At 47.9% G+C, this 27177-nt stretch overlaps 1 protein-coding gene across 2 annotated transcripts in view; it reads right to left on the bottom strand.

Moving 5' to 3' along the window:
* Nucleotides 1-20639, bottom strand: part of LOC135911432 (sodium-dependent phosphate transport protein 2C-like) — a 57540-nt gene extending 36901 nt beyond the window's left edge. The window contains exons 1-6 of one of the 2 annotated variants that reach the window (XM_065443719.2): nt 20461-20639; nt 17103-17440; nt 13276-13699; nt 11777-12037; nt 6068-6259; nt 4228-4343 (exon numbers count right to left, since the gene is read on the bottom strand). In XM_065443719.2, the coding sequence (XP_065299791.1) occupies nt 4228-4343; nt 6068-6259; nt 11777-12037; nt 13276-13699; nt 17103-17440; nt 20461-20557 (1428 nt within the window). In that variant the 5' untranslated portion in view covers nt 20558-20639. The remainder of the gene's footprint in view (nt 1-4227; nt 4344-6067; nt 6260-11776; nt 12038-13275; nt 13700-17102; nt 17441-20460) is intronic. The other variant, XM_070538050.1, reaches the window with a different exon arrangement.
* Between the last annotated feature and the right edge of the window lie 6538 nt (nt 20640-27177).

Raw genomic sequence — 27177 nt, 5'->3', positions numbered from 1 at the left:
TTCCAGCGAGGAGTTGAAATCCAACTGCAATGCCAATAATGGTCTACGCAAAAAAAGAGGAGGGGGGCGGGGGGAATCAGCTACTGCATAATAGGACACACAGTTTTACGCTTGAAATTAAGAGTGGAAGCGTCAATATAGGCTCACAAAAGTAGACATTTTTTACATCCAGACCGAAAAAAGAATTCTGCAGAACCTATCTCACGATGAATGTCGACGTTAATGCGAGCAAGCTTTGAAGTAGTGTATCGACCCGCCGTATCGCTACCCCTCAAACGCGTCACGTATGAAGCTTCTATTCAGCCGTGATACCCTCTAGCGCTTAAATGGGCATTCATGAACGTGCCACGCAGTGTCGCATGTCTGAATGTCTTTTCAGACGAGAATGTCTCAATCTATATGACGGGTGTTCGACACCGCCCACCAACGAAGAAATTCAAATGATCTTTGTCAATGAAAATCGCCACAAACCCTGTGGCATACGACCAGCGACCCAAGTTGGCGACACAGAGGGTGACCAAAGAGTGGCAGATGCCTATTTAGACGTAGCCTAGTGATCCAAGATGGCGTTAAAGAGGTTCATCGCAGAGCGGCCCATACCCACTTGCTCCTCCTACCCACTAACCCAAACTGACATCAAAGTGTTTAAACTGTGGCACTCAGAGTGGCGCATAAGGAATGGCACATACTCAGTAAGACAAGTTGGCGTAGAACGGATTAACTGATTGCGGCGCATACGCAGCGTAACATATGAATAACACAAGTTGGCCCGACAATTGGTTTCAAACAAGGTTTTCTCGTCACAGCAGTCCGATGCTCTAAACATTAGACCATGTACCACCGAGTGACGTAAGCTTTCGGAACAACAGTCAGATACACATGCAGATAGATAGACAAGCGGACAGATACACAGCCCCACGAAATGGCGTGAAGTAGTATCCCAGAAAGGCTAGTCGCATTTTAATATGTCGCCAAATATTACCGCTCGCGGGGAGTGACGCGTGACTCACACCACACGGCGCCTCGACATTATCTCCGAGATTTATAACGCGACAGCGTTAAGGAGCTCGTGTCGCAGAAAAGCCGGTGTCGTCGGTGTCAGTGGCGTTGGCCGTGAGCGAAAAATCATGGCAGACAATTTATAAATAAAAACAACTTGCAAGATGGGCTGCGCGGGAACCGAACCAGGGTCTCCGGAGTGTAAGGCGGAGACGCTACCACTCAGCCACGAATTCAATCGCTCAAAGTGGGACAAAAACGCCTCTAGTGAATGCGGTGTTGCCTTACAAACGTGCCGTAGAAAGCTATACTGCTGTGTATATCGGTAATTATAAGCATGTAAATTACAGAAGTCGCAGTTAAACGCGTAGCGAAGTACGTTTCCGCTACATTTCTTCTGCGCTTACCGCACACGCAGAGCCATCTTGCGGCAAACACAGAAGACCCCCTCCTCTCTATGTACGGCGCTGCCCTGACAGGTGGCGCGCCACGCGCGCATTGGGGCTGTGCGGGGACCGGTGCCAGGCGAGTCGCGGCCCCGACTCCCTCTCCCCTGACGACGCTTCGCCGTGCTCTCACACGGGTTGTAGAATCAAGCGCCGTTCCTTTCTTTAGATTACTATCTATCTATCGATCTGCCCGTGCCGATCACGACGTTTGGCTGGCACAGATCGTTTCCCCCTCCGAGACACCGAGTTCTTTGGTTCGTTCCGTTTGCTCAGGCGCACGTTTCGTTGCCGTGCCGAACGCTGCGTTGCTGGACGCTCACCGCGTGATAGGTGGGAGCAAAGTCCGATGCGGGGCGGCTCGTAAGTGATCGCTGCGCCGTAGCGCATTGTCTTACACCCCTTGGCGGGTCGACGGGAACGCTGTCGCGTTCCACTCTTGAAGGTGAAGCTTAAGCGTGCTCCAATTTTTTTTTTCGCGCCAGCCATGGCTAATCCCGAAATGACGTCTTGGGCCTTGTGTCACATCAGCTAACCTCCAGGTGCAACGATCATCTGCTAAGGTGCCGTTTAAGTGCTGCTGATAAGAATATTAGACAATTACAAACCCTGCAGCTCTGCCGATATTGCCTTCAATAGCAAACGCATGTTACTCATTTACAGTCAACTTAGTCTCAATGAAATTTCGTTGCACTTGGCCTTTAACAATTGCGTGACTGCTCAGCTAATCTGATGCTTCCATGATGGCTATAGACATCAATGAGATTAACTGTACGTGTGATTTATTCACCTACATTAGTATACTGCCTCAACGTTTGAAGTTGAGTGTATAATTGGCACCAACGGTTTTGTTAAGGCTTCGTAAGTTTTTTCCAAGCGGATAGCTCTTTTTTAATTTATTTTTCTTCTTTTACTCATTCTTCGGTTTTCGTGAACGGTGATCGGACTTTCAGCGCCGATACAATGGCGCCAACTCAGTGGGCGTTCGCGGTCGCGCAATGGAGGCGAAAGAAAATTTATTCGCCCGTAGGCACACGTGCGAAAGTGGTATGTGTCTAAATACAGGTGCGTACAATGATTCCAACGTATCGGGCATGAAATTCGATGCACTCGATACGAATAATGTAGAAGGAACAAACAGAACAATAAGTGCTTTGACCAGTAGGACCGGCAGAATTCAGCTAACAAGCCGACTGCACCGAGCACTGGTTTGCTAGTTCATGGGCATGAAGTAGGTTGAGGACGTGAGGTAGGTTGTCACAGAAACTTAATACTTATTCACGGAGTTTTGTGCATTGGAAATATTTTCCAATAAGAATGAGTTTGAAGCAGTTCCAAAATATCGTTTTGATCTCTGATATCTCGCTCCGCTTTCGGTGGCATCTTCCACTAGAATATTTTCTATAAAAGAGCTGTCGCTTTGCTTCCTGCCGTGTACTGCTAATGGTGTTACGGTTCACTTTGTGCGGCAATTAATAAAACATATGCCAAACGCCTGGGCCAAGGCGTGTCTAACAGTCACGCTCGTCAACATGAAAGGGCTTCTCCGTCGGGTGCGTGCGACGGGATTATGCGCGGAATGTGCAAATCTTACTCCCCTCTGTCCTACATTCAGGCCCTCTACGCCAAGGAGTGGCTTCTCTCCGATGCCCCTCTGTGTGGGTTGACCCGACGTCTTCTGACAAGACCCTCTACCAGGGGGCAGCAGAGAATGAGGATGTCCGGATGGCCGAGGGTATAAGATAGCAGTGAGCCGCCATGTGCAGCTGCACGCACGCGGAACGCTCCTGCATATTTTGTCTTGGAGCGCTGGAGCGCACCGCTCACCCACAAAGATATATTGAACTTCTGTTATTTGTTTTTACATCACCTCGTCTTCCCTTCTGAAACCTCTCTGACGATCAACCTGGTCCGAGCTCCAATCAGATGCTGTCAAAGGTTCACAAAACCCCGTCCCCTTAACAATGGCAATAACGTCTACATGTGTTCTAGAATCTTAACTAGTAGTTACTAATTAAAAAGAAAGACTCAAGAGTACTCAGCATGAGTCTGTGAAAAGAGCAGAAGAAAAAAAAAAGTGCCTGGTTGATGAATTTTGAATGTGCGTGCTTGCGCGCGAATATTGCGGCACTTCGTCAAAGCCACTTCCGAGTATCACCTTGCCACCGTCATACAAGGACGGCAGGGCAATAATTTTCCTCATTTTTCTACCGTTTCACTCCTTGAACTTGCTCTTTCCATGCATCTGCCGCTGTCTTCAGTCTTTACATCACTTCAATGGTGATGTAAATATTTTCCTGCTGATTTTTTTTTCTTTGCTGTCATCCTCCCTAGCAGTAGCTTGCGTTGCGCCAATAATTGTTTATAGATTAGTAATGTTCCTGACCAATTGTAGTTGTGCGTATTGTTTTCGGTAGTCACATATTTGAAACGTTTCAGTATTAATTGTTTCGCTGTCTTATGCCATTTGGCTATCGACCCAAATATCTCTCCGCATTTTCAAGTTATCCGACGAAATTTTCTTTGGTTGATTCATTGATTGATTGATTTAAGCGATGTGGTGCAGGTGTACTTTTGCCCTCTTTTGTTTCTGTAGACAGAGCGCACATTCGTTGCGTGGTGCCTGCGAGATGAACGTGTCCGTCCATTAGGTGCTGCGTGCGATAACTCCCCATTGTTTGAGAGGTCAAAGGGCACCGTAAGGTGCGTTTCGCCATCAAACTTCCAAGCGCCGCATGCAGGGTTTCGATGCTGCTTCGTTCCCACGTGGCGCTGAACGCACCTGAATGATGAAGCTGGTCAGCGGCCGAGTGAGCGCACGCAGGTGGTTGTACCGGAGCAGCCGGTGCTTGCGGTCCAGGGCCTCCACTGCCATTCGGGATGACGACTCTAAGAACGCTGCGGACGAAAGCTTTGTTATCATTATTCTTGGAATGTTACGTTAACGGGCACACTAATTCCTTGGAGCATCCGTGGGAGATCCCAAAGTGCCTTAGGGCCCTCCTAATATTAGTACATAAAAAAAATCAATTAGTACATATATACAGTAGTGGTACGAGCATGTGAAGTAACGCGTTTGGTTAAATCTTTGTTGGAGCGAGTGATATACGGGCTGATGTAGGATCACCTCAAGGACTCCTATTAACATACATGAGAACAGAGAAATAGATTTTCTCGTTGAAATCGGCGATTTCGATGACGTTGATTGCATTTAAAACAAAGTTAAAACCTAGTCACTGTATAGAGGGATATTTCTTAGGCTGTATTTTTTCTTCAAAAAATTATGAAAACAAAAGAAAAACAAGAAATCAGTTTACAATCAATTCGCAAATGAAACGCCATATCATAATTTTGTAGGCGGCATCTCCTGAGACATCTTAAGTGGACAAAATTGATATAATTCGAATATACTAATTCATTACTAGCAATGTTGCGACACACTCGTAAGCACTGCGAAATTTCACGTAAGCTGTAACTCGTATATCAAATTTCTTCGCTTAAGATGCCCTTACACATATCTAGCAAATTCTGATATCAGCTTTTTGTGCTGAGTTAACAATTTATTAAAATTTTCGTAAAATATTTCATGCTTTAAACAAATTCTGCTTCTTACAACGCGTAGAATTCACATTTCTTATCTCAAATTCAAGACATTTAATTCAAATCAGTTCATATGTTGTTTAATTATACAACTTCTGCGTTTCACTTTTATTTGAATAGGGAAATAGCAGTTGGCGCCAAGGCGAAAATTACACTTAACCTGAGGCAGCATCTTGCCAAAAAAAGGGATTCTCATGATTCGTGGTTTTTCCGCCAATAGTACAACTTATTTGCCATTCACGTGTGCACAGGACAAACGCTATCTATAAAGCGGAAACCACAGCTGTGTCAAGGTTTCAAGCTAATTAAAGCAAAAACAAAAAATTCTGCAACTAGGCCGTGTAGCCACATTTCAAAGTCACCCAACAACCCAAGCCTGTCTCGCAGCATCCACCGCGTTATCCCAGATGCTATGGCGTTGTGCTGCCTAGGTCGAGGTCGCGGCTTCAAATCCCGGCCGCATTCCGATATGGGCGGAATGCAAGAGGACGCCCGCGCACAGTGCTTTGGGCGCACGGTAAAGAACACGCGGTGGTCATCATTAATGTGGATTGGGCGGCGAGTAGGTATAAAATGGGACAGGCTGTTGCAGAGACTGAAGCAAGGTTGAGTACGGGCTAGTTGGTATTCCATGGTATCAATTGTCACTTACAGCGCATACATAGACGGAGGACAAAAAAGGACGACGTAAACAAGCGCTGACTTCCAACTGATTTTTATTTTCAGAAACAAACGTATATACCCTAAACACCAAGACAAAAGCGCCCTCTACAAGCAGCAACCCGATTTGAGAATGCATTCAGAATTTGGTACCTAAGATGAACGAGAGCGCATGTGCGCTCGTTCATGTAGAGGGCGCTTTTGTCTTGGTGTTCAGGGTATATACGTTTGTTTCTGAAAATAAAAATCAGTTGGAAGTCAGCGCTTGTCTACGTCGTCCTTTTTTGCCCTCCGTCTATGTATGCGCTGTAAGTGACAATTGATACCATGTCGCAGAGAGCCGGAGAAGCAGCGTCCCTCACCGAAGGTGACCTCGAAGGGGAGCAGCACGACGAGCGTGAGCCAGTTGAAGAGGCCGTGCGCGGTGGCCACGGCGAACGCCCGGCGCAGCTCGTCGCGTCGCGTCACCTGGGAGAGCGCGGCCACGCTGCTCGTCACCGAGCTGCCCAGGTTGGCGCCCATCACGATCGGGATGGCCTGCTTCACGCTCAGCACTGCGCACGGCGAAGCAGCGGGGGCGCGAATTCGTGGTTATGTACGCGGAAAGCGTGGGCGCTGTAGCAGAGCTAGAACACTCCGAAAAAACGGTGAATAAACGAACAATAAAAGTATACATTGAGAATATCTCGCGCCCCAGATGTGCGCAAGCAACTTTTTTTTAGATTTTATTGCGATAGCATGGTGCTGAGAGGTGGTCCCTAAAGGGCTGCAGAAAAGAGCTCCTCGTCCTCTTTGTCATCGCTCTCTCTCTCTCACTCTAGATGGAAAATACACGGATGCTCGAGGTGCATTTGAACCATCGCCGTCAGTGTCGGCACTGCCGTGCTGTCCTGCTATAGAAGACGCATGCGCGGCTCGTGCATGGAGAATGCACCGCTTAAGAAACATGCAGGAGCGCGCTTTCCCCTGGTGGCGTATATTGGCAAGAGGATGCGCCGGGCAACTGCCGTCAATGCTAATGCGAAGGTATCGTTCGAACATTTTTTTTTTTTTTTGGTTTTGTCGCAGTTGTGACATCGCTCGTGGTTGTCGGCTGCAAGAAGCTAGTGTGATACTGCGGGACCTTCAGCATGCATTTCACAATTAGCCTTAACCATGCTGCAGAAAAAGAATAAAAGTGGCAACCTAAGCTGCGTCTGCCCAGCGAAATGTTCGATAGGCAACACCAACAAGAGTTTAGCAAAGGAAACGTTGCGGCAAGGGGTTTTTAAAGCGCCGCAGCATCACCTTTGTACAATGTGGTGAAACGTACAAGGTGCATTCTTGAGAAAAGTGAGGATCGCGGGCATGCTGTCTTGCACTCGAACATACCCCCCCCCCCCGCCCACCGCCCCTGGCACGACCGAAGACAGCGAGTCGTCGCAGTGTGACATTTCGTGACGCCGACACCGACAAAATCAGTCTGCAGGCTGTCGTTCGACTGGCCTTCGCGAAATCGGCCGCATAGAGAAAACATCGCACCGACAAACGAGATTGCTCAAAGGTAACGGAAACATACTACCGAAGTTGAAATCCATGGTCGTCAGCTCTTGCCAGCAGTCTTGTGTCGCGCTAGAAACGGTGCCGATTTTGTTCAGCGAAGAAACTACCTGCAGCCGGGGTTCGTGCACGTACGCACCCATAACTGCTGGCCTGAACTAACGACCCGGTCACGCTAGGCCGATACGACGCTGATTTTGGTCTCTCGAGTTCAGTGTAGTTCACTTCCGCTCGCAACAGCCTGAAATGGACCGCTCTTGACTTCGTGCAACCCGCGCGCAAGAAGCGCGAAGCGACTGACAAAGCACGGAAAGCGAGAAACCTGCCAAAATCAGCAGTGAGAGCCGTTTGCGAAGTCCGGTCACTCATGTATAAGCTCGTCCCTAGGTGATTCGTCAATGATTGTAAGCGCAAATCTGTACTTTTTGCAGCATTTCCTCAATAGTTCAGGTCGGCGCAGGCATTGTTACCACAAGAACGTTGGTTTCCACAGTATTTGAAACAAGCGGCAAACCACCAACGGTGACTAATATAAACACATACGCTTTTCGGCGCCTTCGATCTGTCGAACAACAAACAAGCAAGCCTCTGAGAAAAATGCATCACCTCCGAGATGTCAGAACGCTTACGATATCAGATGCTTTGTCGAACTTAGAGAGCTGCGTTTGCTAGGTCTAATGGGCTAAGAAACCGTGAATGGATCTCGGAAAGAGCGCCAAGTTGTCACTAATAGTTTGTTGCCGAAGCATCATTACTCAAATCAAACGCAAATACAGGTACCTGTCGGGAGCGATAGTAGGAAACAATGCAGGACGACGACTTCACAGATCCAAAGCGACCGGCTTTCACCGTGTGAAAAGAAAATCGCCTCCGCCGATGTGGAGGTGGCGTCCGTGCAGTGTAGCAGGGACGCCGACGGGACGGAAAGCGCTGGCGGCAACCATCGACAGACGAAAATCTGTGCCGTGTCAGCCTAATGTAAATGAGCCTTAGGCATTCTTAAGTGTCTCTGCCGAATTTTTTTTAGTTCATAGCATAACTGACTGGAACAAACAAATAGCAATCAATAACTAATTAATTGATTGACTCATTCATTCATTCATTCATATACCGACATTGTCTTGAACAAAAAAATACTGTAAAATGGCGTTATAGGTAAAACCTGGGCAAAGCTATACTCTCCATAGGGAGCAGTTACTTTGGCGCAGTGATCGCTCGTATATGTAACTAGCTTTCAGAAATCTCGTACGCCCAGTTGGAGTGCACCCACTCTGCTGGTGTCCAAGAGGAGCAAACATCCCGCATAAAAGAGCACCACAGAAAAATAAACTCGATCCAACAGTAGCAATATTGCCGGTACTTTTCTTTTGTTGCTGTTGTTCTCAAGACGCAAATGTGAAGTACGGCGTAGCGTGTTTACACGTTCAGCCCACAAGAGACCCTTCTAAGTGCGGGCACATACAAATACATTAGAAGAGGAACTGTCAGCATAGTTCAATTAGTAATGTTTTCAAGAACTGGAGTTTTATATATTCTTGTGGCAAGAAGTAGTTAGCTATTGGCTCAGAGAAGGGCCAAGTTCCCATCTATAAATGTCGCACCCAAAACGCTGTGCGGGTACTTTAGTACGACGTCAGAGATTTTGAAGCATCTTTGGGTGTTTGGGTCTTTCGTGTTTAGAAGCATTCACTCGTGCTCACAAGGTTGCTGTTTTTTTCGCACTGTTTATCGGTGCGGGACAGATCTGTCGGCGTATTTTTCTCGTAAAATACGTGCTATATTAGAGACCTTTAGCGCGTCCGCTATTCCGGCAAACCGGGGCGGGCGGTTTAGGCGGATTACCGGGTGGTCGGGGGCGTAAACGTGAGCGGCCGGAGCGGTGCAGCCGCCTGTTGTTGTAGAGCTCAAACAAACAAACGCAGAGCTAAAATTGCAGTAACCTACTTTATTCTGCTTCGCTGCTGGTGCAATATTTCGGCAGCGGCGTAGCTGAGAGCATGTTCAATTCTATCCATAAGGAAGTATAATATGGATAGAATTGAACATGCTCTCAGGAACGGAGGAAGCCTAAAAACAGTGAAGAAGAAACTAGGAATCGGAAAGAATCAGATGTATGCGTTAAGAGACAAAGCCGGCAATATCATTACTAATATGGATGAGATAGTTCAAGTGGCTAAGGAGTTCTATAGAGATTTATACAGTACCAGTGGCACCCACGACGATAATGGAAGGGAAAATAGTCTAGAGGAATTCGAAATCCCAAAGGTAACGCCGGAAGAAGTAAAGAAAGCCTTGGGAGATATGCAAAGGGGGAAGGCAGCCGTGGAGGATCAGGTAACAGCAGATTTGTTGAAGGATGGTGGACAGATTGTTCTAGAGAAACTGGCCACCCTGTATACGCAATGCCTCATGACCTCGAGCGTACCGGAATCTTGGAAGAACGCTAACATAATCCTAATTCATAAGAAAGGAGACGCCAAAGACTTGAAAAATTATAGACCGATCAGCTTACTGTCCGTTGCCTACAAACTATTTACTAAGGTAATCGCAAATAGAATCAGGAACACCTACTAGAATCAGGCTACTCAACAATAACTAGAAATAGAATCAGGAATCAGGCTACTCAACAATAGATCATATCCACACTATCAATCAGGTGATAGAGAAATCTGCGGAATATAACCAACCCTTATATATAGCTTTCATTGATTACGAGAAAGCATTTGATTCTGTCGAAACCTCAGCAGTCATGGAGGCATTACGGAATCAGGGTGTAGACGAGCCGTATGTAAAAATACTGAAATATATCTATAGCGGCTCCACAGCCACCGTAGTCCTCCATAAAGCAAGCAACAAAATCCCAATAAAGAAAGGCGTCAGGCAGGGAGATACGATCTCTCCAATGCTATTCACAGCATGTTTACAGGAGGTATTCAGAGACCTGGATTGGGAAGAACTGAGGATAAAGGTTAATGGAGAGTACCTTAGTAACTTGCGATTCGCCGATGATATTGCCTTGTTTAGTAACTCAGGGGACCAATTGCAATGCATGTTCACTGACCTGGAGAGGCAAAGCAAAAGGGTGGGTCTAAAAATTAATCTGCAGAAAACTAAAGTAATGTTTAACAGTCTCGGAAGAGAACAGCAATTTACAATAGGCAGCGAGGCACTGGAAGTCGTAAGGGAATACACCTACTTGGGGCAGGTAGTGACGGCGGATCCGGATCATGAGACGGAAATAATCAGGAGAATAAGAATGGGCTGGGGTGCGTTTGGCAGGCATTCTCAGATCATGAACAGCAGGTTACCATTATCCCTCAAGAGAAAAGTATATAATAGCTGTGTCTTACCAGTACTCACCTACGGGGCAGAAACCTGGAGGCTTACGAAAAGAGGTCAACTCAAATTGAGGACGACGCAACGAGCTATGGAAAGAAGAATGATAGGTGTAACGTTAAGGGATAAGAAACGAGCAGATTGGGTGAGGGAACAAACGCGAGTTAATGACATCTTAGTTGAAATCAAGAAAAAGAAATGGGCATGGGCAGGACATGTAATGAGGAGGGAAGATAACCGATGGTCATTAAGGGTTACGGATTGGATCCCAAGGGAAGGGAAACGTAGCAGGGGGCGGCAGAAAGTTAGGTGGGCGGATGAGATTAAGAAGTTTGCAGGGACGGCGTGGCCACAATTAGTACATGACCGGGGTTGTTGGAAAAATATGGGAGAGGCCTTTGCCCTGCAGTGGGCGTAACCAGGCTGATGATGATGATGATGATGATGATGATGATGATGATGATGATGATGATGATGATGATGATGATGATGATGATGTAGTTGTGTACACAATTACGCCGCTGACGAAAACTTACACACCAGTTGAGAAGAATATAGTAATTGGGTCTGTGTTTAGGTAGTTGAGCTTTGCACCAAAAGCTGGCGCCACAAATCTGGCCGCACACGTTTACGCCCCCGACCATCCGGTAATTCGCCCAAACCGCCCCGGTTTGCCGGAATAGCGGACACGCTAAAAGTCTCTATTGATGGAATGAAATGCAAACGTGAAATTTTTATTTATAACAGCCCTCTGTATGCGCACTCGAGAGTGTCATGCCATTTCGCGACAAATCTGGGCCTGCATTCACAAAGCGTTCTTACGCAAAGCAGTCGTAGAAGCCAATAGTGATGTAGGACGTACTAGTATCGAAGGCAATCAGCCAATGAAAAAGATCACTTACGAACGAAAAGCTGTGGCAATACGGGCCCTGGTCCCTAAAGGTTATGCACAACTCTGATCTAAGCGTACGAGCCAAAATTAACCCGATGTCCCACGAACTGCAGTTCGTCTCCATGGAGACTGCTGAAGCGAAAGTTAGGCGCACTGGTTAGTTAGTCCTAAATATAAGCGTTTTATTCTGCGAGTATAGCACGCAACATCTAGCTCACTGTACTCACATTATCCTTACGTTTAATATACTTATAGTTTCCCGAATATTGCGGCAGCGTGCTGCAAGCGTGCAGCCAGTACGCACGCTGCGATCCGACCAAGGAGATGGTGATAGAGGTGGACGATGACGAACTCTGCACGAGCACCGTGACAAGCAAGCCCGTCATGATGCCCACGACGGGATTGCGGATCACGTCGCTCTTGGGGACCCGGACGGACGACTGGTGTCCGGCGAAGAGCTTGAAGGCCGAGCTGAGCAGGTCCAGCGAGACCAGGAACAGGTACCAGCACGCCAGCAGCACGGCCATCTTGCCCACCATGGACCCCACGAACTGCGGCGAACCTTCTGCACGTGTAGGAGGAGAACACGCACTGCAGGGCCGTAGTAATGCAGAGCGTGGCGTCTTCGCGGCATTATATAAGAACAAGGTACGCAGTGTACGTAGGTAAGATCGCGATAGGATCTGTCGATTAGTGGGGACCTGTTGAAGACTCCTTGTTTTTGAGGTTGTTCGTTAATGCGAAAGGCCGTTGCACCGATGACATCATTGAAAAAGCACTCAACAGCTTCTTGTCAGCCCTATTTCGGACCTATCGCACGTTACTGTTTCGATACAACAGACGCCACAAGGTAGACGAAGAGGTACCTCTGGGCTGTTGGCACGCGCTGGTTTTTTATCTTGGTCACTGGCGAGCCTGCTCTTGTAAGTACGTTGCAGATACTCTCTGCCATGTCTGTGCTTGTCCACACGATATATTGAATTTAAAGCTATAGCTTCTATGAGTCAGCTGTACATGTGTATAATATGAACAGTGCGAGGAAAACCAGAAAGAGACCGTGTGCTGTAGTGTGGTTCTGTCTCGTCACTGTCTTTATCCATTGTTTCCCTTCCAAGTCTGATTTTGGTGACTCACCCTCCTGCACAAACTCGCCATACTCGTTTAGATCGCGCGACATGGTGGCGCTCATATTCGATGGCGGTTGAGGCGTATGGGGATGGGCGTTATTAGCATACAGCGGTTGCCTCCAGTACCTACAGGAGCACGGATCTCGGAGAGCTGGGACGCGCAAGTCAACGCAGCCGTCGATGATATCCCTTGAACACCTATAAGCAGTCCTTGGTTTTAGGATTTGATATTGCTTTCCAAATTCGGCGGGTAAAAGCGTACAATTTTTAATATGTATTTTATCGTAAATATTCTCAGACTGTTATTCAAATCGCAAAACAGTATCAGTGCTCACACACGAAAGTGAAGTAATTTTACTAGCTCGGCTCTTTGCGAGTAGCGTAATGGCGCCTGTGCAATGTCATTACAGGCCATACACGGCGTGTTAAAGTGTTTAAGGGCGCCAGAAATTGTGGGGCACGCGCATTTGCCGCAGGTGCATCAAAGTCTGAGCGCAGACGCTGCACCTCGCTATCGCCGTAAGTGCTTCGCTCTTTTTGGATCAAGTCTCTCCTAAAAACCCTATTGTCCCACCGAGACGATTAAGTAATTCTGTCGAAACGTTTAGCTTCCGGCAACGGTTTTTGTCATGGAATGCCAAGTGAGAGTCGACGCCTCACGTCGTCCCCGCCTCACCTTCCCTGTCGTCCGGCTGCCTGTTGCTGACGTCGGGGTCCTCCACCTGGAGCAGGGAGCGCACCGACAGAACGCTCGAGAAGGTCGCTTCGCAGCACTCGCCCCCCTCTGCCTTGGCCGACGCGGCCCGTTCCGCGGTCGCCTCGGTGCGTGCGGCAGCGCCGGTGGGCCGGCGCGCTCCCAGAACGTCGGGCGTCGGGGGCTGCTCGAAAAAGCTGGGTATGGTCAAGCGCGGCGAGAGCACGTCGGACGCGTTCGGCGGCCCACCACCGGGCTGTCCCCGGTTGCCCACCAACGTTCTGGCCGCGACGAGGCCGGCCGGAGGAGTGGCACGTTGAACTGTGGCGGGGCCGGAGGACCTTCTGACCACCGGTTTCTTGGCGGCGTCGAGGGACGAAGGGAGACCTCGGGCGGACGTGCCTCCCTGCGTCGGACGTGGAGGACGGTTAGCTCAAGCAATGAGAGCTGCTATAAAACTGGGACTTGGGCGAAGTGGTGTTGCTTTATTCAGGACATAGAACAGCGCACATAGAGGACCAAGAGGGACAGATAAAACGACAAACACCAGCAGGCAGTGTAAGTCGCTCTGTCGGTGCCTGCATGCTGGTTTTCTTTAGTGTGACTGCTGCATGATCGAAATGAAGCAATAAGAATGTAGGGCCGATGTAATGTAAACATTATATTCCAACTCTTTTTTTCGCTTCCCACGCTCCTTGAGTAGCCTGGGCGTTGCTCTGCCTGTACGTTATCGCCAGGATCGGCCGGTCGTGAGGGGTGGACGCTACGAAAGGTGCAGGATCAAGTGAAAGGAATCGCTACATTATACCGAGCAATATTTTTTTTTGCATATGATTGTATACAACACGACGTCGCAGGAGCAACCATATTCGAACATGCAGTCTTTTTTTTTATTATTAAAGGCACTTACAGCAGCATAAGGGTGGAAGCTTGTCACCTTTAACCTTAGCAGAGCCAAACAGGCAACTTAAAGCACGGTGGGAGTTATTAGCTCTCAGCTGGAGATTTTTTTTTCATTATGAGTTTAACGTACGAAAACTGCAAAGTGGGTTATGAGGGCCTAGCAAGTTGGAGACCGGGTCAACTCTGATAGGCGTGGGTTTTTTAACGCACAGCGAAGGTGAGGCACCCCAGCTTTATTCCATCCCCCTCCCCCCTATCGTAATGCGGCCACCAGGGCAAGGATTGAACCCGCGCAGTGCCATAGCCATCAGAGCGACCGTCTGGAGGGACTTATGATGATGATGGCCGTCTGCGTAATCACAAAGCACGGCTGGTCTTTAACACACTTGTTTTATAAAAGCCGTCTGCGTCCGGCCCTCGCCACAGCGTTCGTTTCATAACATCTATATCCCTGTCACGAATAGCGGGCGCGTTCTTGCGCAGACCAACGAGGACATACGTTCTTACTTTTAAAAAAATTCTGTAAAAAGAAGACCTTGCTTTGCAATGAGGTCATTGTGGCTGCCATCTTGGGGTATTAGCACATCGAGAAGAAACGTAAACAAGAAACACGGCAGCACGACTGCAGGCGCCTCTTGCGCCAAGCGATAAAAATCGATTACGAACAGTGAAAATCTGGTCAATAACGCTCACCGTCAAAAAAAGAAAGAAAGAAAGAAAATTAATGCGTGAGTGATAATGCATGCTGACGTCATCGTGGCCACCATGTTCGGGGCTAGCACCACTAGCACGGTGAGAAACGGCGTGCATGACGTCATCACGTGCAAGCTGTCTGTACCGACCAGGTTCAGGGCGGAGATCATCGATGGGCAGGTAGGAGCCGCCCCCCCCCCCCTCTTCGCCACCCCGCGCAAAATAAATAAATAAATAAGAGCGACATGTTATCATGTATGTGTTCATTTACCTTTCGCCGATCACCGCTTTCACTCAACAATGATAGTTATGAACTTATGTTTGCGCTCTCGCGTAATACGCTGTTACTGTACCAGAACATCGGTAAAAGCAAGCTGCCGTGGTAAAACGTTGCCGCACGGGGGTAGCACGGTAGTACCCATATTGAGTCGGTATGGAAGGGAACTGCAGATTTGTATGTAACGGTGGCAATTTTTTTTCATTGCTGCTTTGAACAAATTCCACGAGGGAACTTTTCTGCAAGAGTTCACTATTTAACAAATAACAGTGAGCGAGGTGCTGATTTTCGCATTCGCAAGAATCACCGTTTGTGCACGGAGGGATTTGTTCTCTTTTATACCGGCACACACTGAATGAACATTCCCGAACCGATACCGATTCGAGCGAAAACCTTGGAAAGTTCCCAGGCTTGCGCCTCGTGACTTTTAGGATTTGTTCAGTGTTTGCTAGGGACAGTTTAATACTTCATCAATAAAGGAGGATTGCATTGCCTTCTCGGAGAACAAATACCGGTTTGTTGAGAGTTCTGGCAACATTTCTAAACAAAAAGCGGCACATGCATGCGAAAAATGTGCTTAAATGCCTGACGTCATAAAAACAGTGGTTCAGGTACAATAGTTAAAAAGAAACTGCAAATAAGCCTTCATTTTCTGATATATGTGCAAACATGTGCCCTCCAAAGCTTTGTCATACGCCCGCAAGACCTACGTTTACCAAATGAAAGACCCGTACGCCGTACGCTGGAACCAAACACGTACAAGAAGAAACACGAGGAAGAAGTACAAGACGCACAAAGGAGCGAAAATGAAGACTGTACATGTGTGGAATGTGCAATGTGAAATACGAGACTGCGGCAATGTATCTTTGTCGTTAATTCCATACACATACGCGAGCATTACTCTTCCCACAACACATGCACAACAAAGCCGCAACCGCAGCAGAAGCGAGCCGAAGCTCAGTATAGCGCCACGTATATCTTGGATAATTCCCGTTCAAAAGGGTTCAGCTTTTTTTTTTTTTGCATGCTTGCCGCTAATTTTTCCTCGTAGCTTTGTTGCCACCTCCCCTTCGTCATCAAACCCGGAGTCCCGGCGCAGGCCCTGCCAACAGACAGTGACGGGTCGAGATTAAAGTCGCTTGCTCCAAACGTGGGTGCTAGTGTAAGAGATTGCGGTATAAAAGAGAGTTTCTAACAAAAATTACTACGGGTGACTTTAGCGCTGGTGTCTAAGGGAGCTGAGAACATGGCGGTTCAGTCGTTCACTGCAGCCAGCATGGGAATGGTGATTAGAGCACGCATTGGCCTAAAGTTCGGTCTTTTACTTCAAACTGCTTTATGGCTTCGCAAATCGATCACTTGGAGCCAAATACTGCGCTATAGATGCAACAATTTGCAATGATTAGGCATGCACAGAAACTAATTGCCTTGTTGAGCTTAAAAAAAAGAGAGAAAAAAAACGCGGTGGCTTAGCGGCTATGTTTTGCGCTTCTAAGCACGAGGTCGCGGGATCAAATCGCGGCCGCGGCGGCTGCATTCCGATGGGGGCGAAATGTAAAAAACGTCCGTGGTCCCGCGCACTGGGGTACGTTAAAGATCCTCTGGCGGTCGAAATTAATCGGGAATCCCTCACTACGGCGTGCCTCATGATCAAATCGCGATTATGGCACGTAAAACCCCATAATTCAATTCAGTTTAACAAAAACTATGTTTGCTCGGAAATGTAAAGAGACAAATAATGCCGCAAAACCACTTGAAACCACAACCACGAAGATCAGATAAATCCATCCAGAAGCAGTCATTCCCTCGGTAGAAGATGCACAGTCGCCGCCGCCGCCCGAGTTCCAGGGGTAAATTTCGTGCGTAACCCCGTGTTCTCGCGTTACGTAGCGAGGACAAAGGCACTCGGTTAATAATTTTCCGCCCAGGCACGTACGCTCACAACGTGCACCGGCTCGTCGGCTACGTCGTCGACTGCTCTCCGGGCGGGACGCGCTTTCGTCGCGGCGCCCCTCGCCTCGTCGGGAGGGCGGACGTCGCGGCCGGTGCTCGTCGAGGGCGCCGGGCGAAGTGCTCGGCTCGCCGCCGGCGGTGCCGCAGCCGCGCCCCGCGAGACCGGCGGCGGGCGATCGCTGCTTCGCCGGCGGCTCCGCGGCGCAGCGATGGTCCCCGGGCTCGACTGCGGGCCCGAAGACGACGGCCCGCCGATCGACCGCGAGGACGGGCACTCGGACTTCGCCCGGAAGCCGCTCGAGCTCTCGGAGCACGTCTCTTCTGTGACGAACGGCGTATGGGACAACGTCATCCTCCCGAGACCCGAACACACTTCGCGATCTCGATCGCCTTTTCATGTCGCTATCCTTGTTGTCTACTGGGGGAGGGGGGGGGGGTATTTATACGTACACCCTGTGGACCACCCATTTCGGCCGCTGCTGATTGGATGCAGCTGTACGAGAGAGTCGCGAGCGGGCCTATAGCCAATCAGCAGCGGCCGAAATGGACAGTCCACTAGGTCGACTGTTACAGAATACCCCCCCCCCCCCGCCCCTGGTGTCTTAGGAATCTTAAAGCACACACACACATTTTGGAGACAATGCAGTTCTGGACGAGTTACTAGCACTTTTCTGCATCTGCGTTTCCGTAGCCTCTTTTCGTGGGCCTGTCCCGAAGACTGCGCAGCTTGAAAATGTGGGTCGACTTCAAAAATAGCGCAGTCATCAAATTTCAGCAGTCCAATGCTCCTACTCCAGTCACGCGAAGGGTGACGCGATAGGGTGCCGTGCGCAGTGGCTCCAGCCCATTCTTTCCTCCAGCTCGCTCAGGGAAACATTATCCTTCTTTGACTTGAACGACAGGTTGAATCGCCTTCCAACTTTTTTTGTTTAGATACCACGGTTAGATGCTAAAAGCGGCGTCTCCATGCACGTAAAAACTGCTTTTCATCGCTTAAACGCAGAGATGAAGATCTGCTATCGTGTAGCGAGCTCGTATGATAGTACGTCCCGGATCGTCATGCCATGGCGCGGCACGTGAAACGCACTTAGAGCTCGATTTTCCCTCGTTTGCGACGACACAGAGGTTTCGATCAAGTTGGGGTCAATTTTCTGGAAAACTTTCGGCAAGATTACGAACAAAGCAATTCGGTGTGGTTTCACATGGACCTCACTTCGTATTTATGATAGATATTTATGTAATGGGTTCAGAGTTACTTTTGATAATGATTGTAGGCGATGGGCAATGTCATGTACGAGGGGTCTCAGGAGGTGTTATAAAGAACAGGCTTACGCCCTGAAGAAATTGTGCACTGACCATCTACGATAATTGCCAATCTAAGCGAGCAGACCAATTGAAAGAATGGGCGAAAAAATGAGAGAACGTTTTCGTTCCGAGTTCGCCCGTTGACCGACCATGAAAACGACCGAAAAAAAATGTCAATCGATTTGATATAGCTCGACGTAACAGATAATTTGATTTACTCATGCTGGCCTGCAATGAACTTAAAGCTACTTTTGTGACGCGTTTGCTATACGCGTATTTCTTCTTCTTTAACTTCTTTAACTTCTTTAAATGAAAGAGGCAGGAGAACCAATTATTGAAAGTACGACTACGCGCATTTTACGCCTAGAACTCCAAACAAGGCCCCAGCCGGCCATTTCGCCACAATTCCGAGCATTCTCACACGCATGCTCGAGAAGTGCTCCTAACCCAAAAATAGTAACTGCCCTGAACACCGCGTTTGCAGCCTGCATTCAGCTTCATCACGATGGCCGCCTAGGCCCCGAGTTCGATACTTCAACGTCCGTTTTGTTATGAACAATTATTTTGCATCAGTATGGGTCAGTAAGTTTGGTCAATGTGATGTAGAAAATAATTCGCTTCATCCATGTTCCTTATGTTCAGGTGCCAGTGTATCTTATACCCCTATTGCACTATTACTAGAGCACTATTGCAGCGTCACCTGCCACCTGCCTATCAGTTTGCTTGTTTCTATTTTTTTTCCCGGTGAGCAACAGCAGGCTTGACACATGCTCTTCCGGCCACAACTCTGACTTCCTCTCTCTTCATTAAAACCTCCGTTCTTCTACACCTGCTCCTTGACAATGCCTTACTTCCACGCGAGCCCGTCAAAATTAAAGCCCCTCCATCCACGCGCCACCGTCGCTTTCTTGGTCGGCGAAAACGTTTATGGAGGGGCTTTAGTCAAAATATCTGCTAATCTCAACCATGTTGCTCATTCTCCGGTGCACGAGGTGGTCGTAGAACATAATGAATACAATTATATTGCACAGTTTTCTGCCATCAAAAAGTGCGTCAATATCCATTAAAGTTTCTCAAGCCTTTTCTATTGGGGGAACTGTTACAATTCCAAGGTAACTGTTACAATTCCACAAGCGAACACAAACTACTAGCATAAACTACTAAAACGAGTTACGAGTGCATAATGCGAAAAGTATTCAGTGTAAACAATTACGGAAGAAGCTCCTTGATCACAAGGAATCGGACTGAGCACCCACTTTTGCAGTGACTATACAGACCATGTCCATTAGAGTCTTCACGTTCCAATGACCAAACTCTGTCCTGTACACACGTGCTTCGACACACAATTGATTACTGCTTATAAATTTACCGAAAAGTGTCGCTAACACTTGATTTCTGTCACGCCTGACTAGTCGACCATATTACATGCTCCTTCTCAAAAAGAGTGCCTAAACAGAGCGAAGATGATAAACGAGACAAGACGAAGCACTTCACCTTGTCTCGTCTATCGTCTTCGTTCCCCTTAAGCACTCTTTTTAACAAGGAGCATGCAATATGATCGACTAGTTAGGCGCGAGAACGAAGACTATAGACGAAACAAAGCGAAATGCTTCGTCTTGTCTCGTCTATCCTCACCATTCTGTTCGCGCATGCTCTATTCAGCAGGAATTCCTATATTCTGTCATGTTACATATCGTGCATTGGTGGCAAAAATAGTCGCTGAAACTATCATGCCATGTTCTAGACATTTTATAATTGGCAGATTTCCTGGCCGCTGCACCTCATCACGTGAATCAATTACCACCTCCTAGCCGCGGACGTCTATTCCTTTTTCGTTGGTAACCCGGCCCACCCAATCAGCGGTATCCACAGAATTCACTCGATTAAGACGCACAAAATACGCTCCCCCCTTCTCGCTCTCTCCCCCACCCCTCAGCAGGCTACAATAAGAAAAAAACGTTGCAACGGTTCAACCCAGTGGGGTCAATGCGATTGAACGATTTCCTTTAAAGTGGAACAGTTGCAAAATCTTTTACCTATGGATGTTCGTGATGAGCCGCCTTTTCCTTGAGGTTGGCACACCGGGCGTTTCTTCCTCAGACGACGTGTCAGGGAAGTCTGAGACTCCGACATGGCGCTGGAAGCTGGCTTAAACTCGGACAAGGGTCAGGAATGCTGCAAGAGGGCGGCTTGCGACGCCTCGCTCGCTGATATCTTCTTCGTTCGAGCTGGAATGTCGCGAGCCAGCGCTGGCGCGAGTCACGAGAAATTTTGTTGCTGGTGATGCCAATGTCGTATAATGTTTTGGCACGTGCCATGCGATTTGATAGTTACAGCAGCGTGACGAGAATATAAATGACAAATCTGCAATAAAGCGATCTGGTGGAGCGAATCAACGGGTTGCGTTACCTATAGCTTGGGTGTTCTAGCTTGCCGTCACACAAGTTCCGCTCTTTGACACCGCTTCACATTGTTTTCGAGTTGTAGATACAGCAACGCACCGCTGTCACATCAGCCCCGCTCAGATGATGATGATGACTGTGATGATGATGATGATGGTGGTAGTGGTGGTGATGATGATGATGATGCCTCATTCTACGGCGCAAAACCACTGTGGCGTTTGCGCCGGGTGGTAAAATGGGCCACAAACCGGGTGGTAAAATGATTTAGAAAAAAAAGGAATACAAATGAATAATTGAGGATGAGAAAGAAACCGAAATTAAATGAAATTAAGTAGCCGCACAGGTTTAGCGATTGATTTAATCATTTTCGTCGTCCTTATATGGTGTGATGCGTGCATGTAATGTCGGCTGTCTTCTCTTCTTTTTTCTGGTTATGCCAAATTAAGGGCGCAGAGTGACGACGATGACCACAGGGACAACAAAGACGACGATGGTGATGATGGCGAATACGGTTCTGATATTAGGATGATTATATATTTAATTACCTTAATTTATTGACCTAATTAACGTAATTTGGGGGATTTACGCATCGAAACCATCATATTACTATGAGGCGAGCCATTGTAGGGGACTCCGAACTAAGTTGGCCACCTTGGGTTCTTTAGCGGGCACCCAACGCATGACACCCCCACGGGCGTTCTTGCATTTCGCCCCTATTTAAGTCCAGCAGCCACGGTCGGAATTATTTCCCGCGCCTTCGGGCTTGGCAGCGCAGCGCTAAAACCGCTACTCCACCTCGGCGGTTTATCATTATGATGATTGTAAACTATGACACCCAATCATCGTGTGTATAGGAGGAGGAGGAGGAAAGAACTTTATTGTGTGCCCTGCGAGTTGGTGGGGAGGGCCAAAGGCCCCGCCTAGGTGACGGCCAGGAGTTCTTGGGTCCTGGCGGCATCCTCGGCCCGCTGGACGGCCCATAATTGATCTTCGAGGGTGGGGCTGAGCAGCGCGGCTTCCCAGCGCGTGCGAAGGCTGCTGCTAGGGGCCGCGTTTTCTTTATTGTTATTTAGCCCTCCGCATTCCCATAATATATGCTCCAGAGTGGCTCTGGATTCGCATGTTTTGCATTTGTCCGTAGGATATACATCCGGATAAATGATGTGCGAGAGCGCAGGATTCGGATACGTCCTAGTTTGTAACTGCCGCCATGCGACAGACTGCCTTTTTGTCAATTTTGCGTGAGGTCGCGGGAATATGCACCTCTGTAACCTATAATGTTTCGTAATGGAGCCAAAAAAAATAAAGCATCGTGAGAAAAGGATTGAAAGAAGACGCGTACCTGATCAACAACGGGCTACCTTACGTTTTTCTCTCCAGTTTCTTTTTTCCCACACCCTTTGAATTCTTTCCGTACCACGCCCATTGGGTGTCGTTAGCGCGCTAACGATGGTTTGAAACGTCGCTTTCGAGACTCCCTGCGCCGCTCACGGACACACTGCGCTATCGTACGCGAAGGAGGAGAGTTATATTTTTGTCTCCTGAGCAGTCCGCTTTGTTCCCGCCAGGCGTTAATTTTTGAACGCGCTCCGAAGTTTCGCCATCGTCAAAGAAATAAAAAATGGCCGCCTTCTGGGAGTGGCGCGCGCTTCGAGAGATCGCAGATCTCGCGATTCCGCTGCGTCTGCGGCTGATTTTGTCGATAGATCCAGCAGCAAAAAGTCTGAGGATGCTGCGTTTTCGCCGGACTTTCACTCTGAGAGCAACGATGACGCATCCCAGCCCGGAGCGTCAGCGGCCGCAGCCCGACATGCAAAACTCTGGTGCTTGCATTTAATTTTAGTTGTAGAATACCTGTTCAAAGAATTTGTCTTTTTTTATTTTTTGGAATAGTACATATTAGACGACAATACATTTTGCATATCTCGCAATTTTTTTACCTTTTTTTCTTCGAAGATATAAGCGTTTCTTTACAAACTTTGTTCAATTTTATCCCGCAATCTTGATTCTGGCAATTTATCTTTGTTATGGCATACATCTAGTTAATAAAACATTTACACGTGAAAAGTGCCTTCATTATGCTTTTTGTTTATGTATTACACAAAACATTGAGTCCGATAGTTCCTTCTGAAAAAAAAAAACCTGGAGTAACCTACAAGAAACACTTATTTTCCCCGAGGTAGGGAAAGAATCAACCACCCGCTTTTTGTCCAGTCCCACGTAGTAGACACGCGCCATGGTATAGGAAGCAAGTAAGCAAGCAAGCAAACGAGCAAGAATATTTCAGCTTGAAACGAACGTTTAGACAAGTGGACATGCACGTCCTTGTAATATTTAAGAAATCCTAAATACAGTACATGCGCTCACGAACGAGATGGCACATTTTCCTCAGGCCCCGTTCCTGCACTGAGCGTTGGCGACCCTCAGTGTAGGAGGCGTAACCGAGCGAACGAGCACAGTGAAGGATGAAAGAGCGAACGCGGAGCACAGCGAGGAATGAAAGACGGTGATGGCGAACAGAGTGCGAGAGGGAAAGCGTACTGCCGCGCAAGACGAACTCTGCGCGGGACGATGGAGTCATCGCAGCACCGATGACTCCATCGACAAGGCATGCGGCGAGCGCGTTCACCGATACCATATATGGAAACAAAGCACTGCATGAGCGGAGGTCTGTCTGCGGCGGCTGCTGTGAATCGCGCCCACGCGTCACCCACGCGCTGCCTCTCGCGATCTCCCGATTAGCGAGGCAGTCGCGCCACGCTTCCCTCCGTTTGCAGTGTGTCGCACGATGCAGATTGTGCACGCCACTCACGCTACCCACAGCGTTCTCTTCCTAATATGAACTGTGTACATGTATATTCATGAAACAAAATATTAACGCGGATACTTCTTTCGCGTACAGAGCTGCGCTCAAATTTCACATTAGGGAGTATCGTATTCGTCAGCGAAAACTTTTTGAAGTACTTCTGCTATTCCACGTAGTCTTATTTAGTACGAGCGCACAACTTATTGTGTACTGTTTACCTTTCTTAAATTGTATTTGCGGTTGCGTAGCTTGTTTTTTCAACTAACATAAGTGCGCGGTTACATTGATGTTCGTAAAAACCTTTTAGTTGCAATATCCTTTACTTTACCATGTGTACTTCCGAATTAATTGAATTACAACTTGTATAACATATGTGCTCCTATTTTTGTATCACTACGTATAAATACTAATAATAATTGTAGAGAGTGTACTGAAGGCAGTGGGCAATGGGCATGGTGCTAGTGAAAGAGAAGAAGACGACGAGAAGTGCTGGCTTTTCCGTTTTAATATAACGCCGACCTGTTTAAGCCTATATACCGCTACAACCTAGAACTAGTGCTGCTAGGCGAACATCCCCGTTCTAATAGTAATAAAATATGTAGGCCGAGGGCATTACTTGACTGATTGACAGGTTCTGAGTCTCAGAGTAACAATGGGGCTGCGAGAGACAAAGGAACGGACTGGTGGACTATGTGGTACAGCATAACCTGAGGTATAGCGCAAACAGGCATGCAGGACGACACAGGAGGCGAAGACACAGCGCGGTATTCTCGTCTCCTGTGTGGTCCTGCCCGCCCATTTGCGCTATGCCTCACATATGAGAGACGCCGTAGTAGAGTGCTCAGTGTTAAACGTGAGCGTCAGGGTTTTCTCAAAACTCAATGAAAGCTTCGTACGCATTACTGTTTTTGCATGTCACACTGATAGCAATGAGAGCTGCCGCGCCCGGCTATCGAATCCGCGACTTTGTGCGCGACCATCGCAATCATCAGAACGGCGCAGCCGCTGAGCGAAAGCGGCAAGTACGGATGCCTGTACGAAGTATACAGACCTAGCTGAAAGGTAGCGCTCGGAGAAGAAAAGTGGTAGAAATTTCCGCACACGTTGAGAAATTCTGCAATGATACCAGCTGCGAGATATGCGCCGTCAATCTTGGTGGTAAAAATGCACTGGCATTTTACTGACTTTTTATTGGGATAGAAATTATAGGGATATTCCAGGCGAATTTTCGGCGTCGCCGTCAGCGTTGTCAGGTCCAACCGCACGCCTTATGCTGTGGGTGCGAGAGGAAACGTGCGAGTGTTAGCCGAGAAAGATGGTGGCTTGGTGTGTGTCGCCCCCTCGCGCTACCACGTTGGAAGTCACGTGATCAAGCTCGCAAAAAAGGGGAGGAAGTGCTTGAGCACGCGTCTCCTCCTCTAGCCCGGCCGTGCCTGCGCATGGTTGTCCACGCGGCCGAGCGGTCCTGGCAGCTACCAGCCGTCTCACCACGCTCGTGCGACGAGCGCCGCCAGTGTCCTTGTAGCAGCACCACCTAGAACCTGTGTTGCTTGTAGGTGTTGCATCTCGATGGTGCACGTGATGAGCCCGACGAGACGCTATCGGCGTCATTCAACGTCCGCTGAAATACTAGATACCGTTAGCTGTACGTTTACCACCCAGAGCCGAATATACACGTAGCCGCACAGCAGGAACACTAGTGGGCTTTTAACGTTCTTGCGTGCAATGCTCATGCGAGCATCGGAGGGCGAAATGTTATCCTCGCTCCAGGACTTCGTTGGTTGCTCTCGCAGCATCCCGTTGCCGATCTTTTGTTCACTATTTTCCTTTTATTCAGCTCTTCTCTTACCTGCTTAGTGCTGCTTAGGTGTCCTTAAGTAAGATACAGTTGTGGCACTCCATTTATCACTTCTTTGCACGGATAATCGCTAACTCTCTCTCTCTCTCTCTCTCTCTCTCTCTCTCTCTCTCTCTCTCTCTCTATCAATTCAATTCAGTTTATTCAGCATCATTACGTGGTGTCCGGAGCACAGACAAAAAGCCATATTGTTTTTAAGAACTCTGTGCCCCCGGTAGCATCCAGCAAAGTGCAACATGGACGTGCATGCCTATTTACAAACTATGCTTGAAAGGTATTTTTTCTTCGTTTCAGGTTGCGACATTTCTGCTCTTGCTGCACATATTTTTCTGCTTGCCACAAGTATGTTTAATAACTAAGTTGTTGTAGTTCCTAGCGGGAGTGGGACCAGTCTAGTTGAAGTTATATAGATTTTATCCTGCCATATCCACCATTTACGTAAACTAGTGTATTTGTGCTGTAACACACTATTTTGAATGTAATGGCTGTCTTATGAGTTGACTCAATGAACACAATGCGCACTTCTTTTTTTTTTTAGTCTCATGTCGAGTAGTTGTGTAGTACAGATAAGGCAGGCTTCCCACGGCGGCCATGCGCGGACTGGCTTACCAAGAATGCAGTTTCGACGTCTCGTTCTCTAGGCTCCTTGAGCCACTCTTCTCTACGCTCTCCAACTCAAGACGTAGTAAGATGAGAGTACCATTTCAGCTTCCATTGGTACCATTCGTAAGGCCCCTACCATAGTCATACGGATATCCCTCTAGAAGCTGTGAGCACGCAGAATCAGCTTAGACGAAATTCTACCCGACTATTTGCAGAAGGAATAACGGAATTTGGTTCACCAGCTACTGCAACTGCAAACAGTAGCAGTTCTTCGTTATCCCTCCGACGGAGGGAGAATGCCCAGGGTACTTCAAGTACATGCATCTTGTGACGCTAGTTCTGATGCATACGGAGCAGCGATCTGATTTATGTTGTGACGAAAGGACTGAAAAGCCAACTTTATTCTTGCGAAGTTACGTTTGGCTCCTATTAAGTCGATGACACAGCCGCACTTGGAGACTTTCAGCACCTAAATAATCTTAAGACTGCCGACCTGTGTGAGTAGAGGCGTCGCAAGATTCAAATTGACTACATTATGTGGAGCGACTTCATGATCATACTGTCTTAAATAAAAGGTGACGTCACAAAATGGAAGCATTTCGTTGTTAGGAGAGACACAGGAATGAGATGCATAATGGATCCATCAAGGTTTACAATAATACTGCCCCGAACTGGACAACGTGTATAGCATGCTCACATATGGTATGACGCTTGAGCAACTGCTGTGCAGCTCCAAATGGTAGCATAATCCTGACCGGCTAGGTGAGGCAACATCCAAGTAGTTTTACAGTCCCAAAAGCCAAAAATTTAAAAAGCCATTAAAAGTAAAGTAATAGCAGTCCATGCGGTATTGGTAACCCATGTCTGAAATCCTATCACCGATGTTCAGCCCGTCAGCAGATACCAGTGCCTACTCAGGGTCACTGCAGAGGTGTTTAAATTTATCGATTGGTGCCGACGCAAGAATGAACAAACTGGACATATGATGGCAGCAGAAATTTCATTTGTCCAACAGTACTGGATCATGCATGTCTAAAAGCAACGCATTTCCGCAGAGGTCCCATATTTCTCCGAATGTCGGCCA

This window comes from Dermacentor albipictus, chromosome 4 (assembly GCF_038994185.2).
Source record: "Dermacentor albipictus isolate Rhodes 1998 colony chromosome 4, USDA_Dalb.pri_finalv2, whole genome shotgun sequence".
Classification (NCBI taxonomy): Eukaryota; Metazoa; Arthropoda; class Arachnida; order Ixodida; family Ixodidae; genus Dermacentor; species Dermacentor albipictus.
Note: the sequence above shows the minus strand (reverse complement) of the source record. Positions and strands in the feature narration are given on the sequence as shown.